The sequence below is a fragment of the Cyrtonyx montezumae genome, unplaced genomic scaffold (assembly GCF_038088225.1).
Source record: "Cyrtonyx montezumae isolate F1298 unplaced genomic scaffold, pur_monq_1.0 scaffold_8, whole genome shotgun sequence".
Taxonomy (NCBI): Eukaryota; Metazoa; Chordata; class Aves; order Galliformes; family Odontophoridae; genus Cyrtonyx; species Cyrtonyx montezumae.
Genome location: NW_027072089.1, coordinates 103,143,626 through 103,161,256, shown reverse-complemented (window position 1 = coordinate 103,161,256; position 17,631 = coordinate 103,143,626). Strand labels below are relative to the sequence as shown.

Genomic DNA, 17,631 nt, shown 5'->3' with positions numbered 1-17,631 from the left:
TGGAAGAACTTTGAATAGCAACAGTAAAACTATCTGAAAATGCACATGAGATTTTTATTGTTATTATGTTCTCAATAGCAAATGGCAGTGTTACGATATCCCTAAAGAAAAGGGTAGAGTTTATGTGGAAAAGCAATAGCTTTTGTTAAACCAAAATCTTATAATCTTTCCTCATTCTGAATGTCTGGAAGATTATTTAGAGAAGTATGTGCTGTACTAAAGATGCACTGGCCTTCCTCAAACATCAAAAAACAGAGTTAAACTGCAATAAGTTTCACTATTCCTGACACAAATCACAAACACACAGAGGATATCCCAAAAGCCTCAGAGCAAAATGTGCTTCCCAACACTTCTCCCAAGTCAGGGGACAAAGACCTAGCAGCCATAACGTTCTCTGGCAAAACAGGAACTGCACTAAAATCTGAAGTGTTTAGGAGTTTCACACTCATGATTTCACAACGCAGCAGTACTTTTGTGATACTGTGAGAGAAGGGCAAGGAAGGGACTAGAAGATACTTGCCTCCTGGAAAAAGCTACGAGAAAGATGAAGATAACCTCCTTCCATAACCTGGAGGATTCAGTTATCACCTCTACTAGCTATTACTGCAAACAAATACTACCACAAAACACATGAAAAATTCTACTCAGAAAGCATTACATACAGTCAATGGCTGCCAGTAAATCCTGCACTGAAGGGTATACCTCATGAAAAAAACTGGATCATTATTTGGCTAGAGAAGAACACCACAGAATCACAGAATTTCAGGGGTTCATCTAGTCCAACCCTCCAGCCAAAGCAGGCTTCCTGGACCAGCACAAACTTCTATCCCCTAATAACACAGAAAAGCAACCTAATGTGAAATTACTACTCTGAATCTTGAAGCAGATCTGACAGATGTCAACAAGTCTACCTGATAATTATGCGTTTAAAATCTATCTACCTATACATCATACAAAAGTGCGTGAGACACAATCTGAGATTAATTCTTCTAAGTTTCCTTCTCAATCAATATTAATGAAGAACCGGCGTGGAAATTGCAATAAATAAATAAAATGCAACATTTTTGCTATCCACAGTTGCATTTATACACCGATTTTCTTAAGAGACTTCTAAGATAAAGGTGCATGTTAAAGGTTTTATTCTAGTCTTACTGAAACATCCTCAAGAAGCAATTGAATTCTGAGTGCTAAGTCTATTTCTAGCAGGTGTTTTCACCAAGAACTCTCCCTGCTGTGACCGCCCAGAAAAAGATCACAAAACAAGTGGGACATAAGGAGCTATCAGCATCTCAAGTGATGAAAGTAACTCTTCAGCAGTTACTCAAAACAAAGAAAATTCTTAAAGAGGCTCCAGTTCCAACTGATTGTGACAAGCACTACTGACAAAAACAGGCTGTTAGAGCTACAGGAGCAGCTGACACTCTGTGCAGAAACACTCACTGCCTAAAGCAGTGGAAAAATGAAATTAATTGTGGATTTTCAAGACCAACTCTTTAGCAGGCTGTTCTTAAGGTAAAAATACTTCAGGGTTGGAAGAGAAGGGAAGTCCTGCTCATAGAGGAACAAAACGGGAAACTACTGGTTCAAACTCCTGATAGCAGCGTTATCACCTTAAAGGAAACTGGAACTTGGCACTGTGTTGCAAGAAAGCGCTTCAACATAATGCGTAGGTTTGTTCTCTTCATCTGGGAGTGTCATGAGATCTCATGCAGTTTGGGTCTCATTCTGCTTAGTGCTCTAAGACTGCTCCAAGAGTGCCTGCAGCAGAGACTTAAACACGGTTTGATGTTCTCCTATTTTATTTTGTCAGGCCAAGGCCTCAATTTGTCTGCGAATGTTAATCTGAGCTAAGACACAAGGGTGCATAGCAGTATTTACTCCATCACATTTTGACCATGAGGTACACGAGCCTGAGGTCAGACAGGACCACTAGATCCTCAGAGCTAGTCAAGGCTGCTGTTACTCCAATTCCAGTCAAAGGAACAGAGCAACTAAATCATCATACTCTCCAATATGTTAACATACGAAAATACAGTGCTTTCTATATTTGTCTATCAATAACATTAATAAGAATAGAATGGATTTAAATACGTTACATTAGAGAACTAATATGTATATATTCCTCTTCTGTATATAAAGCTGCTCAGTAACAATGACAAAACAGCGTAATTCACTAATGGTAAATTAATTACAGTAATCAAACAAATGCAACACCCACCTACACATCACTGATTGATAAAGCCAACCAGTATCCCTAAAACTACAAATAGCCAGTAATTCAGTTCAACTTCTTCTTCTTCTTTTTTTTTTTTTAATTTAAGTAGAATCACTATGCTAATTCTCCAAATTAATTCTGGTGGTTTTAAAGACAAAAAGAAACAATTCAGTTTGCAAGTTACAAAACGAGGGAGGGTACTTTAAGCATGCAAGCATGCATTTAATACACAAGCTAAATGCCAGATACCACACCTAGACAAGCTTGAGCTAGTTACTGTTAGGTCAAAAAAACTCCTTCAAGTTATTTTTCACCATGCTGAGGACACCAAGTTATGATTTTCACTGGGAAAATTCATTCCAAGCACCTAATTGACGTGAGAAATAGAGAAAACACAAAGCATGCAACTAAACTGGGATGCCTACATTCAGTGTCATCTGGCTGTGTCACTGATATCACAGAATATTTAAATTGTAGAAAAGGAGTGCTCCAAGTGAGGCCTTTTTCTCAAGCACTGCAATATTCCAGTTAAACAGTTACTCATCCTGATAAGAAACACTAAGATCTTTAAAACAGAAAAAGCAAAATGATTTACGATCATCTCATGACCACCTAAGGACAGTCTATTTTAACACTTGCTACTAAAATCCCAACATAAGGCATTTCCTGTTCATTAGTGAGCAGATGGAGAAAACACCTCTGCCACGCTTCTACACCAGTAGAAGCAACAAGCTCAGCTTCATCTCAGTCTACATCCCCTTTAATATTCCAGTTTTCAGAGATTTGTAAAAGACAAGACAAACTGTAGAAATTAATATGTTACGACCTACCATAAAAACAAATGTAATCAAGCTCAGAGTTGTTTTGAAGAGACCTTCCTGCACGTGACCAGTTTCCTATGCAGATTATTGCTCCTCATGACCGCACTTACATTTAATTCAGACCCTCCTTGAAGCAAGGCAGTCTGTCAGATAATGTTCAGGCAGGGAGAAAAAACAAAGCTTCTCCTCCGAACAACATTAAAGCAATATTCTGTAACGTGCTTAGCACGAACCTCACAACGATCATCATAGGGCATCTTTTGCTCACTAAAAGAAACATGTGCACCTACCTCCAGCAAGCTATAGTGATGCTACAGCAAGTAACCCTGCAACAAAGCACTATTATTCAGCAGCTCAATGCTATGACAGCAGTAGTTTTCTTCAGGGCAAATACTCCTTTAACATGACAGGGCTTGGCAGCTCTCTGTTGCATCCCAGCGCTGCGCAGGGAGATGGCTTTGGCTGCAGGCAGTGACAGCTCTGGTGCCCCCAGGTCAGCGCAGTGGTGGGCATGTGACAGAGCCCTGCGTGCCCCGCCAGGCTCCGACTGCCAACAGGTCACATCACAGGAGGGAAGAGAACCTAGCCTGCTGCAAACGCCATGCACGAGTCCATTAATCACAATACAGAAACGCAGTAATTCGATGTTAGTCCCGCCCACCCCGAAATAAAGCTGGTGGGGAAGCACGCTGGTATTCAGACTGGTTGTAACACACGTATTCCGTGGTATGTACTGGCATGATCAAAAGAACGAATCCATTAAAAAAGGTCACCTTGCACCTGAATGGGTGACCAGCGCCAAGAGCGACCTTTAGAACGGGCAGCGCTGAGAGCTGCCGGCAGCTTCCACGCAAGCTCTTAACTTTAAAGGGAAGAATCCAGGCAGTAAAACGCAGACCCTACGCTAGCTAAATAAATAAAACTGGACAGACAGAAAGCTGCACAGCCTCGCCCCAGGTTTAATGCACGTCTTAAAGGGCCTCTGCTCCCCCGAGCTGTCGCTTCGTTTTTTGCCCCTCGTACGCGGCCGTCCAAGGGACTGTCTGCGCAGGGCAACGCCGGCAGCTGCCCTCAGCGCCCGTGTCGGAGGGGAAATAACAACTTTCTTTCGCTTCTCTATTTAACTCGCACGGCTGAGAACCCGAGAGCTCCGAAGGAACGAGCCCCGGCCAAGTAGTAATCAGCGTCTAAAGAGGGGCTTGGTCCGATCTTAGAATAAACGCCCGAGACGCGTGATCCAATTAAATTCTAATTATGTAAGTAGTAGGCAGGAGTATTTACACAGGCAGTGATTACGGCTATTAAAGTCTAAAGTCGGCGGCCGCGAGGCTCCGCTTCCTCCTAACCATGCCGGCCGCGCCGCCGCGGGTTCGTTTTCAGTTTTCAGCCCCCACTTCCCAGCAACTCTTCACAAACACGGGGAGGCAGCGGTCCCCCAGCGAAGCGGGCGGGCTCCGGCCTCGACGGCTACGAAGAGGCTGCCCCTCACCGACCCCCATCCCCCAGTATCCCTTTCCCCTCGCCTCCCGCCCGCCGGGCCGCCCTTACCTCCGAACAGGTGCGGCGAGAGGTGCGCGGGCAGCGAGCCGATCACCAGCCGGGGCCCGCCGGCCGATCCGCCGCCCCCTGCGGGCCGCTCCCGGCCGCCCTCCTCCGGGGTGCTGCTCACCGAGTCCTGCGAGCCGTAGGGGCCGCTGCTGTGGGGGATGTTGAAGGCGGACTGCGCGGCGCGGGCCGCCGCGGCGCCGGCACCTCCCAGGGACCTGCTGCGGGGCGCCGAGCCCGCCGCGCTCCCCGCCGCCGCCGCCGCCGATCCGCCGGGAGCGGCGTGGGGCGCCGCCGCCAGGTGCGGGTAGCGCCCGCCCGCCGCCCGCCCGCCGGTCCCGTTAGCGCCGCTGGAGGAAGGTAAATCCCCGCCCGAGTACGCCCGGGTGCGGCCGTTGGCGGCGGTGGGGCTGCTCTGCTTCGCGCCCATGGTCCCGCTGCTCTCGTAAGGGGAAGGCGCCGGGTACGGGAACGCGTCGCTCGGTGCGTCGGTGCCGAGAGGGGGAAGAGCCGCCCGCCGCGATCCGGCTCAGCTGGCGGTCCCGGCGCGGCCGCTGCTGGCGGGTGCGGGGCGCCGCCGTGAGCCGCTCGGCACGCTGCCGCCTGCCGCCGCGCCGCCGCTCGGCCCCGCCGCCGCCATCCCGCGCTGTGGGGGGCACCGGCGGCAGCCGCCCCGCCGAAGCCGCTCGCTCTCGCCCGCGGCGCGCCGCGCTGTGCCGAGGGAGGCGGGAAGGGGCGGGCACCGCGGCGCAGCCGCTCCTCTACGCTGTCGCCATACTGGGGGCGGCCCTGCGCGGGGAGCGGGCGGCGGGTTCCGCGCCTTCCTTCCCCCTGCGCGGCGGGGTGTTGGCTCCCGGAGCGGAGCGGAGCTGAGGCGCCCGCCCCCTCTCCTCACGCGAGGTGCGGGGCGGTGCAGGGGGCGAGGCCGGACGCGGGGCTCCCGGAGCGGAGTCCCCTCCGGACTGAGAGGCGATGTGCCGGGGTGGAACAGCCGGCTCTGGGCTAGGGTGGACAGGGGCTGTCCTCACGCAGAGGAGCAGCCCCGTTGCTGGGTGTTGTGTCTGCGAATTATATCTGTGCGGATCACGGGCTCGATTTGCTCAAGATGAAGCAGGAGCAGAAATACTTTGCTCTTTAATGATACCTGATGTTGAGTGTCTTAAGCTTTGAACGGACACAAACGTGATTCCTGCAGTCAGCCACACAAGGTGACTGCATGTTCTGTGGATTGCCACCTGCTGTCACATGCAGCTTGTGGCCGTCGGGTAGTGCTGTGTGCCCCCTTCAGGGCTGGGCTCCAGCTGCACTCCTGTCTATGGTACAGTCCCCAAACAATTTTACGACTAATACAGCAAAACAGATCTGTCCTTGAATTCATGCACAAAGTGCGTCTGAGAACGTTCATTCTCAGAGGTGGACAGATGTGGAGGCCTGCCCCAGCCTTTCTCCTTCGTTACTTGATGCTTTGTGACACAGTGCAGCCCGCAGTTCGATATGCAAGAAGAGCCACCACTGCTTGAGCGGCGGAGGAGGCAAAATCGCAGTTGCCAACAGTAGTACAGTGATCTAGAAGGCAGAAATCCCATTGAAGTTCCCACAGAAGGAAAAGCTGCTGTAGGAATTCCTCTCTTGCTTGATTCCAAGAATTCACTTGGGCGAAGGATGTTGCAGACATGACTCATAATTTCTGCTGTTTGCCTGTTTCACCCTGTTAGAGGCCGGTGTGCTAGGAGCTGCTAGTGTGTTCTTAGCATCTCCACCAGTGAGTAGCTCACTGGCTCCACTGGTTAGGATAAACAGCACTTTGAAAATACTGCATTGCTACACAGTACCATGCTACCATTCGTATTTTCCTTATGGTGACCCTAAGAGTTGAACAGGTATTAAACATATCCTGTTTGGTTATGACTAACTTTTTATTCGATTTAAAATTAAATAGTAAAGCCAGTCGGGAAAAAAGGCCTCAAGACATCTGAAGAGATATTCAGTGATGCATATCAGAAAATTAACAGCATAGCATACCTCTCAGAAAAGGGCTCAGCTGCAAACAGCAACAGGACAGCCCCTGCTTCCTTCTCTGGAAGCGTGGATGTTCTCAGTGAGATGTGATTTTCCTTTGGCTTCTGTTTTTGCTTTGCATCTAGGGCGTTTAAGTATAATGTTTGCAGATCTCACTATCAAGTGTGAATCTAAACAGGTCGCATACCTCAGAGAACGCCTACATATTCAGAAGAGCAGCATGATGTGCTTCTGAGCCAGCTTTGTCTCCTTCATCTTTTCTGCTTACTCTTCTTAATGGTTGAATAGATTTTTTTCTACATACAGGAATTTACTCTGTGTACCCAGTAGTACATTTAGGTTTTCAAGCTAACATTTCTTCTAATAAATGACTATCTACAAGCAGTAAGTCTTGTAGAGGCAAGTACCTGGCACTGTAGTTTCCACCCATTTGTTCATTAATATGCTCCAGAAGTAGTTTGCATAAAAATTTCTATTTCCTACCTAGCACAGAAAATAATCATTGGCAAGAGGCGATGGTGTAGAGAGAAAGTAGAACGTAGTGCTGCTGACCAAATTTCCACAGATCTCAAGGACTCAGTGGAAAGTACACAGTTATATAAAAATTAACTTCTGTAGGCCTACATGGAAGAATGCTGTTATTATTCTTGTAGAAACATATCTAAGGAATCTTATTCGTAATTAAATAAGCATGAAATAGGAACTAACCTTCTTGTTCCAGGATAGTGGAAAAAAACTGGTTTAGACAGGCACATACACTTGCTATTCTTTGTTATAAGCTGTCTGTGTGCCTCCATTTTAGCTGTAGTCACACTACCTTGTCATTCAACAAGTGAAAGCAATAAGCCCGTTTCTCCACCAGTTTCCCTAAACTTGCCGAGCAGCAGGTGTGCCCTAAGCATACAAAACTAGCTAAAAATACATAATACTGCACATCCTGGAAAATGTCTGCTGATAAATGGAACGGGGCTCTAAATTTTGGTCAGTGAGCTATACTGATGGATCAGACTCCTTCTGCCCTCCTGCACTCTTTCGTGGCTTTTACAGGGAGATTAAGAAACATGGAGATGTGGCACTGAAGGGACATGGGCTAGTGGGCATGAAGGGGATGGGTCAGCAGTTGGGCTAGATGACCTTAGTGGTCTTTTATAATTCTATGATTACAACATGGTGTCAAGCAAGGTTTCATCTTTGGCAAAAGCATCTGACTGTGAACTAAAGAGGCCAGCTAGAGATTTAAATTCTGTTCAGAATTGATCAGCTACTCATTTCTAAAGAGGAGTTGAAAAAACATCATAAAACTCATAATTTTCCAGTAGCAAAGGTAGGCTTCTAGTAGGGGTTGGGGATTTTCTGATCAGATACCAAACTAGGAATGCACACTGTGGTTGGAAAAGAACAGTGATGTTTTTACGTTCTTGTGTTTTTCAGGTGTTTAAAATAAACTCAATCTCACAGCAACTCCCCGGAGATACTGGAAACAGAGACTTCTGAAGTGTTTGGTTGGTCATAGAGAAAGCAAAACAGAAGTGTTTTATCCTATAAATTAAGACTTGTGCAAAGTACACATGCCTTGCATCTGCAGGTAGTTTTAGCCATCTGGCAGACCACACTCTCCTCAGAAATGTCCACATCTGTATGCTGAATGAAATAGGTCACATTTTATCCTGGCCATATGATTGTGAATTACATGTAAACCTATGGTAGGTTATCTTTTTGTGGAGCATTTTCATACCAGTGTATAACCAGCTGGTATGCTGAGAGATGTAGAAGACCTTGTTATCCAGTATCTTAGATTTTTACTTGCATTGAATAACACTTTGTTCATGTTGACTTTAATCCTGTGAAGATTTATGCATCTACTTATACCAAAGCAGTAAAAACAGTCCTGCATTACGATGAGTCTTCATGGATTAAAAAAGCTCATCAGCTCTGAAAGTCTTCTAAGGTTTGGGTCCTAAAGTTATTCTGGAAATGTGTGGTTACTTATGTTTTCACTGTGAGGAAGCTTGTCCTTGTTTTAGGAAGATTCTGTTGAAAACCTTCTGCCTCGTGTTTGAAGTTTGTGCTTTTCTGAAGTTTCTGTCACACTGTAAACAATATGCTGTATTCTGTACACACAAGTTACCCGTGCAGAAAGCTAATGTTCATGGGAAGGATAACACAGTCTTAAAAATGACATTTGACTTGACCATTCACACAAGAAGAAGATGTGGAAATAATTAACTTGAAGAGATGACAATCTGTGCTGTGCATTCCATTACTATGCGCCATGAAGTAGCACAATAAGATATGCACTTCAGTCTAACAATTTTCTTAGAAACTGTATTGTCCAATATGATTTCTAGGCCGTTCTACAGGGTTGTATTATTGCAACCAGTGTGTACCACAGTAGGTAACCATACCCAATATCAGATGCCATTCATAAGAACTTGCCATCTGAGTGCAACATCAGGCTAGTTACTGGCTCTGTAATAAATTGTGTTAGTTCTTGTTAGTTTGGTGGGTTTTGTTACCACCTTTGCACATATCCCATTGTGTTGCTTCCTGACCTTTCGTGACCTTCTACACTCCCCTAGTGCTATCTTTTTTTCAGAAGCTGCAGTGCAGATCATTTTGTTGTGTGCTCAAGCAATAACTGAAGACAAATAGTGGCTTAGACAGTGCCTATGCCTACAGTAAAGACATTTGCACTGATTCATATGAAGTGACATCAATCTATGTTTACTTGGGTGTTAATACACAGATCTGTGGGTATGGAAATGCAGGGGTGGATTAGTTGACCTGTAAAGGCTCCATCCAGCTGATTCTTCTGTTTCTGTGATTTCTAAGAAGAGGGGGTGGAGGACAAACTAACAGATGGGAAGTATGTTTACTCTCTCTTGTTTTCATCTCTCGTATATCAGTGCCCAAAAGTGCCAGCTGAATGTGGATTTTGGAGTTGGGGGAGGACTGTTGATGGCTTCAGCCCACTTTATTTCTGTAGAGGGAAATAATGGGAGTCTTTCAAAGTGTATTCCTGAATCACTTTGCTTTTTCTTGCAGTTCAGAGTGCCAGACCATGAATCCCTTCTGCACCTAGAGAAGCATTTGGCTTTACAGAGAGCTCTGTCTGAACAATTCATGATAGCTAATAAAGAAAGCACTTTAAATCCTGACACAGTGGATATTACACAGGTAAATCAGTTTTCAGGAGTTGATTGCAGACAGCCTCTTTTACAGGATACATCTTTCATTGGCAGTACATTGCTTGAATGCTAGACATCTACAGAAAGAGGTGAGTAAATGGAAATTACAGAAACAATAACAAAACAAAATATGTAGCAATGATAGCAGGCAGTAGAGACACGTGCCATTAGATTTGCCATGTACAATTTGTATTCTTTCAGGTTCTGTATTGTCTGCCAAATATTACCTTAATTTCTCAGAATCTGTGAGAAAAAGAAAATCTTATTTTCTCATTCTTGCACAGTATGTGGTAGCATTTTCAATTAATAGTTTTAAGTCATAGAGGTATTGCTTTTTTTTTTTTTTTAATTTTTCATAGCCGCCTTCTTACAGTATGCTGCTGATATGCCTAACAATGAGAAACAAGAACATCCCAGGTAGCTCCTCAAAGGGCTTTTAAGCCCAGCTGCTTAGGCAGTCATGCATGCATTGTGGTGACTCCTTGCAACTGAAACGAAAGGGACAGTAAAGACCTCGAGGTATATTAAAAGCAAGGTTTACTAGTGTATGTATCGGGGTAATGATTTACAAGGAGTGCATGTGAAAGACTACAAAAGCATGTAACTAGACTTCTCAGAAGACTTAGATCACGGCTGCAACTGTACTGAGTCAGGAGGAATGTCAGAGGGCTCCACTTCCCATGCTCTGTCAGAAGCATTTCTGCCTGGGCTGCTGCACACCATGTCTGGTATAAAGCAGGCATGAGGGTGGTGCAAAAGACTCCGTCTGTTGTGTTGGCTCTAATCCACTTGGCAGAAGACAACCTATGAAAGTAAGAGATGAATGTAGGGAATTGTGATGCCACTTCTTCCTCTCTGCCCCTGGTACGTACTTCCCCAGGAACAGGAGTGTCCTTGTTTTCAATTGCTGCTTACAAAGTGAGGAAGACACCAAAGTGAGGAAGACCCTACAGTAAAAGCATGGGGACATTCATGATTTGGACTCAGGAGTTTAACAATTTAAGAAACAAAATGTTCTATGAACAACAGTAGAAAGTAAAAGTGTTCTTTTACAACTTTGGAAGCCCAGCACGCACTTCCTGGTGGGTTGCTCTGCTCTTAGCTGGTTTCAGTTCAGCATTCAGAAAATGCCAGGTTCAAGTTGAAACTTTAACAGTTAAAGTTAGGGCTTGTAACAGTCTGAAGTAGCAAAACATTTCTAGATGATAAAATATTCTTCTAGGCAATTGGGAATGCATAGGCTCAGCCTTACAGTATGTAGTTACAGGGTTAGCTACCTGCATAGAGCACCGGAACATCCCCTCCTTAGGGGGAGATTTATCAATTTATCAAGATAATTCATTTTCTTTGTTCCTTTCTCAACAAAGCTTTTCCTCTAGAGTCATAGTAGCTCTTCTTTAACCCAGATGTGACGTGATCACAAAATGAAGAGGGCCCTTTTACAGCTGCACTAAACCAAAACAAGGACAGTATGAGATTGTACGCCTTCCCTGTGGAGGTCAGGCACTAAAGAAGAGACCTGTTTTGTAGGAAGCACATCATGAGGCTGAGGAGGCTTAGTTTCACTCTGAATGTCATTACTTCCTCTCTTATGAATGGAAAAATGCAAAGCAATCTGGTATCATATGTCCACACTGACATCTAGTGCTGAAAAAATTGCACTAGCCAGTGTGGAAACAAAGAAGCAAAAAGGTGTAGAACCTGGATGAAAAAAATCTAAATCATTCTTACCTTCCAGTTCAAGAAGGGAATCCCACCCCCTGCTAAATCAGAATCTTCTCTTCTAAGCTTTTTCTAGGGAAAAGGATTGTTCATTCAGCAGTGGCTTTTAGTTGTTAATATTCTTTCACCTCCCATTTTGATACATTCTCATCGTTTTTCCATGTACACATAACAATTGTGTGTTGTAACATTTTCCTATGCTTTTAAGGGTAGGCAAAGACTAATTAAAAACAAAACAAAATCTGTGAATTTTTGTTGTAATTTTTATCTTCCATCGAGTAGTAAAAAGCAATAGTAGTGTACAGAGTATTGAGTATTATTTAAGTGCCAGCTGCCAACACGCTTCCCTTCCCATCACCAGGGAAATGTGAGATTAAAACCAAGTGCTCCTTATGCTTCAGAAGTGATATATGCATGTAAGCATTGGATATATCCTCAAAGGAGAAGAGGAAAAGGACAGATCCCAAAGCTCTGAGATCAATGAGCTTTTTTACCCATTGAATCCCAGGCTTTGGCCCAGGTCCCAGGGGTATGTCAGAGCTCTGCCAGCCCCATTGGGATACTGCAGCCCAAATGCCAGCATGCTCCTGGCAAGCTGCAGCAATAAGGTTCAGCAGCGGCTGGCAGACGTGTGCTCCACAGAGGGAATCCTGTTGTTCATCAAGTGGCTTCCCAAGTACAGGGCACTTCTTTTTTCTCTGCATGAAGGCAAGAACAAGTCCCAACCTGCCAGGCACTCTTGATGAGATGCTCTAGAAGTGTGCTGGGCACTGCAGCACATTAGCAAGCTGTATCTGATGCCGCTTGTTGCTACCTGAGATAGCTCTCACCTCCCACTTTCACAGCACAGCAGGCAATAAATAGCAGGTTTAGCCCTGGCTGCTCTGTGAGTGCAAGCTTTGGGAAGAAATATGGCCTTCATCTACCAGCAGTACCCTTCCCACCCCCAGAGTCAGACAGCCCAAGTATTGAGATGCAGTTCCTTCTTTTAAAGTTTGCAATCCTTTATTTGTCTTGAACTCAAATAGAACCACATAGAAGGAAGCATATCACAACATCTAAGCTGTATTTTTTTTCCTTCATTTCTTGTAATCAACAACCTTACACAGATTTTTAAAACGTTTCAGACTCGTGCATCTGGGCTGGACAGATTGGGATGAGCAGGGAGGATTGGCAGGCCCAATTAGACCATGAGAAGCATAAGTAGCTGTCAGAAATAAGGATAGAGCAGGAGAAAGCATATGGCATCTCTCACTAGATAAGCCGTGATGATTGGCATGCTCAGTCAGAAACATCCTTTTTCTGATTTAATGGGGGCTTAGTGTAGTCTGAAGACAAACTATCTCACAGCTGAGACCATGCTAATCAACCATTAAAATGTAGGGTTAGAGTCTGATGTCAGTTTAAATGCCGTTAATATCAGTGGAATTATGCCAGAATTTTACGCCCAAAGTTGTAGGGTGCAAAACTTGGCCTGTGTTTATCACTAGGAGCAAAAGCACACAAAGCTGTGTTGAGTATCTTGTAGAAATAAAAAGTAACAGAACAGCAAAAATAAAAAAATGTAGATGTAGGGTGAATAACCCTAAAGAATAGCACGCACAGAAAATAATGGAGGTGGACAGTATATTTTGTATGACTTATCCAGATGGTATAAAGACAGCCAGTAAACAAGGAAAGGCTCACCTGTCACTGATGGTCAAGGCTTGCCCAGAACTCCACAGAGGAGGGATCTCCAACAGGAGATCCTTCCCCACAGGTGGTCAGCTCTTAAATGGGGTCTGGGAGAGCTGGAGCCAGACTCCACCCCTTCCAGTCACACAGGTGCATTGCCTTCACCTGTGCTCCTGTGAAAATGAGAGGGAGAAGGAGTTGGGACAAGAGGAAAAGAACGGAGAAGGAGGGAAAGGGAAAAAGGAAAGGGAAAAGGGAAAGAAACTGAAAGGAAAGAAGAATGTGAGAATTTAGGGAGTTGTCCTGATGAACTTTGAAAACCTGCACAAAAACTGCTAAGTACGCGTTAACAACATTGAATTTAAAATACCTCAACGTTGGTGTCACCCTATCATGTCCTTGTCCAACTTTCCCCTTCCAACTTTCATGATGACCCAAAGCACACATGAAAGGTGACTTTGCAGAGCATATTTGGTGCAGTAATTGAACATCTAGTGTAAACACATTCAGCTGACATTAGTTCCTAATCTTTCAGAGACATTGCAGAGTATATTAAAAGCAATGCTTTTTCAGTATGATAGTAGTCAGTAATGGACATAATCCCAACTAGGAGCCTGGAGTTGCTGGAGGGGCACAGAGAGATCAACAAATTCGAGTGAAACCGAGCTGCTGCCAGCCTGTAACCCCTCAGCTGCCGGGCTGGGGACAGGAGCAGGGAGCTGCTTTCATCCATCCCGCATGCGCATTCCTCTCCTATTCTTCAGGATTTGCCTGTGAACAGCTAACTCAAGCTGGCTGTCCTCAGAGACAAAGGAAAATGTAAATGTGTTTGAGGAGCTCAGTGTTTTAGTCAGCAGTGGTGGAGAAAAACAATGCTTCAGAAAATTCACGCACACACACACAAATAAAAAACACCTCGATTTGAAGAGGTTTTTTTTAAATTATTTTTATTATTTCTTTTTAATTTTTTTTTGCTGCCAAATTCCTCGTTATACATTGAGTATTTCTCCTTCCCTCTATCTGAAAATTGTTATTTCCAGAACCCTTTCAGGCTTCATATTTCAATTAAAATCGTGCTTCCTCATCCATTAATTTGCTCTGTCCAAAATTCACGCGTAGTTGTTGTAAAGTGTATCCCACTGAACTGGTGTGCCTCTGCTACTTGCACTCAGACCCTGCCTTGGATTCATGAAGTTGAAAGAGAGATCTTAAAGCACTTCTGGGTTTTTTAAATGCTTTTTGCAAGGAGTAGAAGAAAAGAAAAAAGAAAGAAAGAAAGAAAAACTGAAAAAGAATTCTAAAAACTAATAAAACTGCTGGTGAATCCAAAAATACTCACATGAAGAATTTTTTCCCAGAAGAAGCTGGAAAAACGATGCAGTGCTTGGAGAGAAGCAGCACAGGTCACAAGGAAGCTTGCCCTTGGTTTCCAGCTATCTGGCCTGATTGCTTGAGCAACTTGTAATTCACTTTGTCTCTTGTTGATTCAGTTCATCCCCTTCAGCTCGCTACCTCTTTATCATTCTGTCAGGACAAAACGTTTTGCGAATTCCAAGCATCTCAAAGTGCAGGTTAAAGGAACCTTAATAAGCACAGAAGGTCAATACATTTTATGCTGGATCCTAGTAATAATAAGAGCTTTGGATATGCAGAGCTTTTACAGAAGTCGTAGTCCAAGTTATGCAAGTGCCAGTTACAAGAATAAAAGTCAGTGATGTTAGGCTGCTAAGCAGAACCACAAAGCCCGGAGCATGCAATAACCATTTCTGCAAAAACACTCTGCAAGTTTTTGTAGAGCTGGGTGTATCTTACAAAATGGATCCCAGGAACAATTAATTATGTAGAGATTGTATTGGCTAGAGAAGCCACTTTTGAATTCACCTGAGGATTTAAATGAGTATGAGTATGAGCTATACTGGAATATACTAGATAAATATTTTGTCAATCAGCAGCTGACGTAAAGTAAATGTTCTACTGTTATTGCTGCTGTCAAAATTAATCACAAGGTCTCGGGAATCAAATACTACAGCATATACTGTTTTTCATTAACATCACTGTGTGGTGCATATTAGGGCTTTCTCAGGTAGGGAATTCTTATTAAAATGTCTTGTGGGCATCAAAACTGAGGTAGGAATGAACTGGGAGCCCAGAGGCAAACACTGGGTTTTACATCAAATGGCTTCTTAAAAATCAACTGGGGGAAACTCCAAGGAGAAAGGGGGAGTATGCCAGTTGAAAACAGCTTTGCCTGCTGCCAGAGTAGAACCTTTCAACACATTTGAAGAGGTAGGGTGAAAGATCATTAAGACTGATCGGCCCCAAAGACAGATAGCAGAGAATTTGGTCTCTCTCTCTCTCTCTCTCTCCATTGACTGGCTGAGTTGACTGCCAGCTCAGATCATTGCTGGAAGTTTAATTATCTGCCCCGTTGTTTTCATTATATGCTGCTCTTCCTTGGGGTTTCATTATTTCAGTTCTTAAGGCTTTTCTGTGTATGGTTTGATCATGGAGGCAGTGGAATTGCCAGGAGATTGATTGAGAGACAGATTTAGCCAGACCGGTGCAGAAATTTGTGTTTAAACTTCACCTCTCTTTTTAACATGTGCTAAAAATCCTGCTATTGTTTTCATCAGAGAGTCCAAGAGAACCAGAAGAATGCCAATAGTCTGCAGAAAAAACCTCACTAAGACACCTTTTGAAGAGGCATGTGATTAATTTGGAATCTCTCAGTGAGGCCACAGCCCAGCAAATATCCAATGGGCAGGTCAATTGGTTAATGTTTGCTGAAACATATTCCAAATCTTTGGTTCTCACAGAGTGCAGATCTTTCCCCCATCCTCTTCCTCCAGATCTGGGATATGCCAGCCTCACAGTTCTGCTGTTTAATGACAGTCTCAAAGCACAATTGTTATTGTGAGGCTGAGATGTGTTCTACATCCCAGCAAGCGGGCATATCTCAGAAGCGAGAACCTGAGGGGACAGAAAATGACACTTGTAAATAATATGACCTTATGCTGATCTTCAAAAAAAACCTGGACATGTTTGTTGCCACAAATCAAAGAGGATCTAGAAGAGGCCGTTAACTCTTTTTCTGCACAGCATGCAGTACTTCTGAAGTTGATACATACAATATATATGTATGTATATCTGTGGCTACTAATACAACCCTCAGCATCATACTAATCCCAGCTGCTCTGTGCTTCTTTTTCAATGAACCATGGGACCATAGTCTCATTCAGAATGGTCATTGGACTGAATGGTTCTCCATAGTATCCCGTTGATATTGTAAGCAGCACAAGGATTTCAGTTTGCAGCCCAGCCTACCTCAGTGTGAAGGACATGCTCAGCTGAACCAGTCTCCATATGTGGGAAAAGCAGAGATTTGGGCACAGCACCCAGCTAAGAGCATAGTGAGTGCATCCCAGGGAGGGATGGCCTTTGGATCGCACGTAGGCAAGCAAATGGGGGATCATTTCAGTTGCCCACTGTAATCTATCTGCTCATCACAACCCAGCTGCTTGCTGATACACTACTCTGCAAATACATCAGCTGTGCCCCAGGCAATGTCTTGATCCCAGGAGAAATCTGTAAGCCACTTGCACTGAATGAATTCTTCTTAGCTATGGGGATCTGTGTTATCCAGCTTGACCAGTATGAATTTTAACTGGTGTATAAGCTCCCTGCAATCATTGTTTTGTGGTGTAATTACATGTGCTTTTTAAAGATACTGCCCTTCCTTGCAGCTGCATAGCTGGGGTGTCCCCTCATTTGTATGGTAATGCATCTGAGCCAAGAGGGACTTCCCTGCTCCCCATGACCAGGTGAGGCCCACAGCCTCAGAAACAATGGAGCATCTCAACAGGAAAGTCAGGAGTATCCACAGTGACAGAGCACAAGACCACACTGACTGCTGCAGAAGCCTCGGGATCATGTAGGAGCCACATGCCCATCCAGCATCAGTAGGTGCATAATAATGAACTAGATCCCTGTGGTTCCCCTCTATGTGTTTTCCAGTAGCTGGAGTGGATACTACGCAACAGCCTTTCTTGTGGGAAAATAAAAAAGAGAGATCTCAGAGTAAAGGTTCAACTGGCAAAGACAATCCTTCCCTAGCAAACCCATATAATGTGCTTATCTCTAAACCAGATTTTCAGCATGATGGGAAGAAAGCTCTGGGTCCCTGTTTGATAACAGGATGTGAATCACAGACAGTGGACCTGGGCTGAGAATGTGGTGTTTAAATCTGAGCCTCTCCAGTGCCAGCAGCATTCCAGCTGGGGCACATCCAAGGTTGATCTGCAAAACCTAAGAAAGAGAAGGAGCAATGATTGACATGATAATGCAGCATCTCCCATGCAAAATGCACACACCCCCTCCAGCATTTTCATAGCCAAATACACACCTTGTTTTGCACTACAAAGAGCATGGGAATGAGATGTGATAATGA

The 17,631-nt window shown here is 44.4% G+C and overlaps 2 protein-coding genes across 4 annotated transcripts in view; both read right to left on the bottom strand.

Annotated features, from left to right (window-relative positions):
• ZNRF2 (zinc and ring finger 2) overlaps window positions 1-5,195 on the bottom strand; it is a 55,454-nt gene extending 50,259 nt beyond the window's left edge. For all 3 annotated transcript variants that reach the window (XR_010623200.1, XR_010623199.1, XM_065753211.1), the window contains exon 1: window positions 4,585-5,195. Coding sequence is in view for 1 of the 3 variants with exons in the window: in XM_065753211.1 (XP_065609283.1) it covers window positions 4,585-5,011 (427 nt within the window). In the remaining 2 variants the exon portion in view is untranslated. The remainder of the gene's footprint in view (window positions 1-4,584) is intronic.
• Window positions 1-17,631, bottom strand: part of MTURN (maturin, neural progenitor differentiation regulator homolog) — a 263,443-nt gene that overhangs the window by 206,197 nt on the left and 39,615 nt on the right. The gene's annotated exons all lie outside the window — the stretch shown is intronic.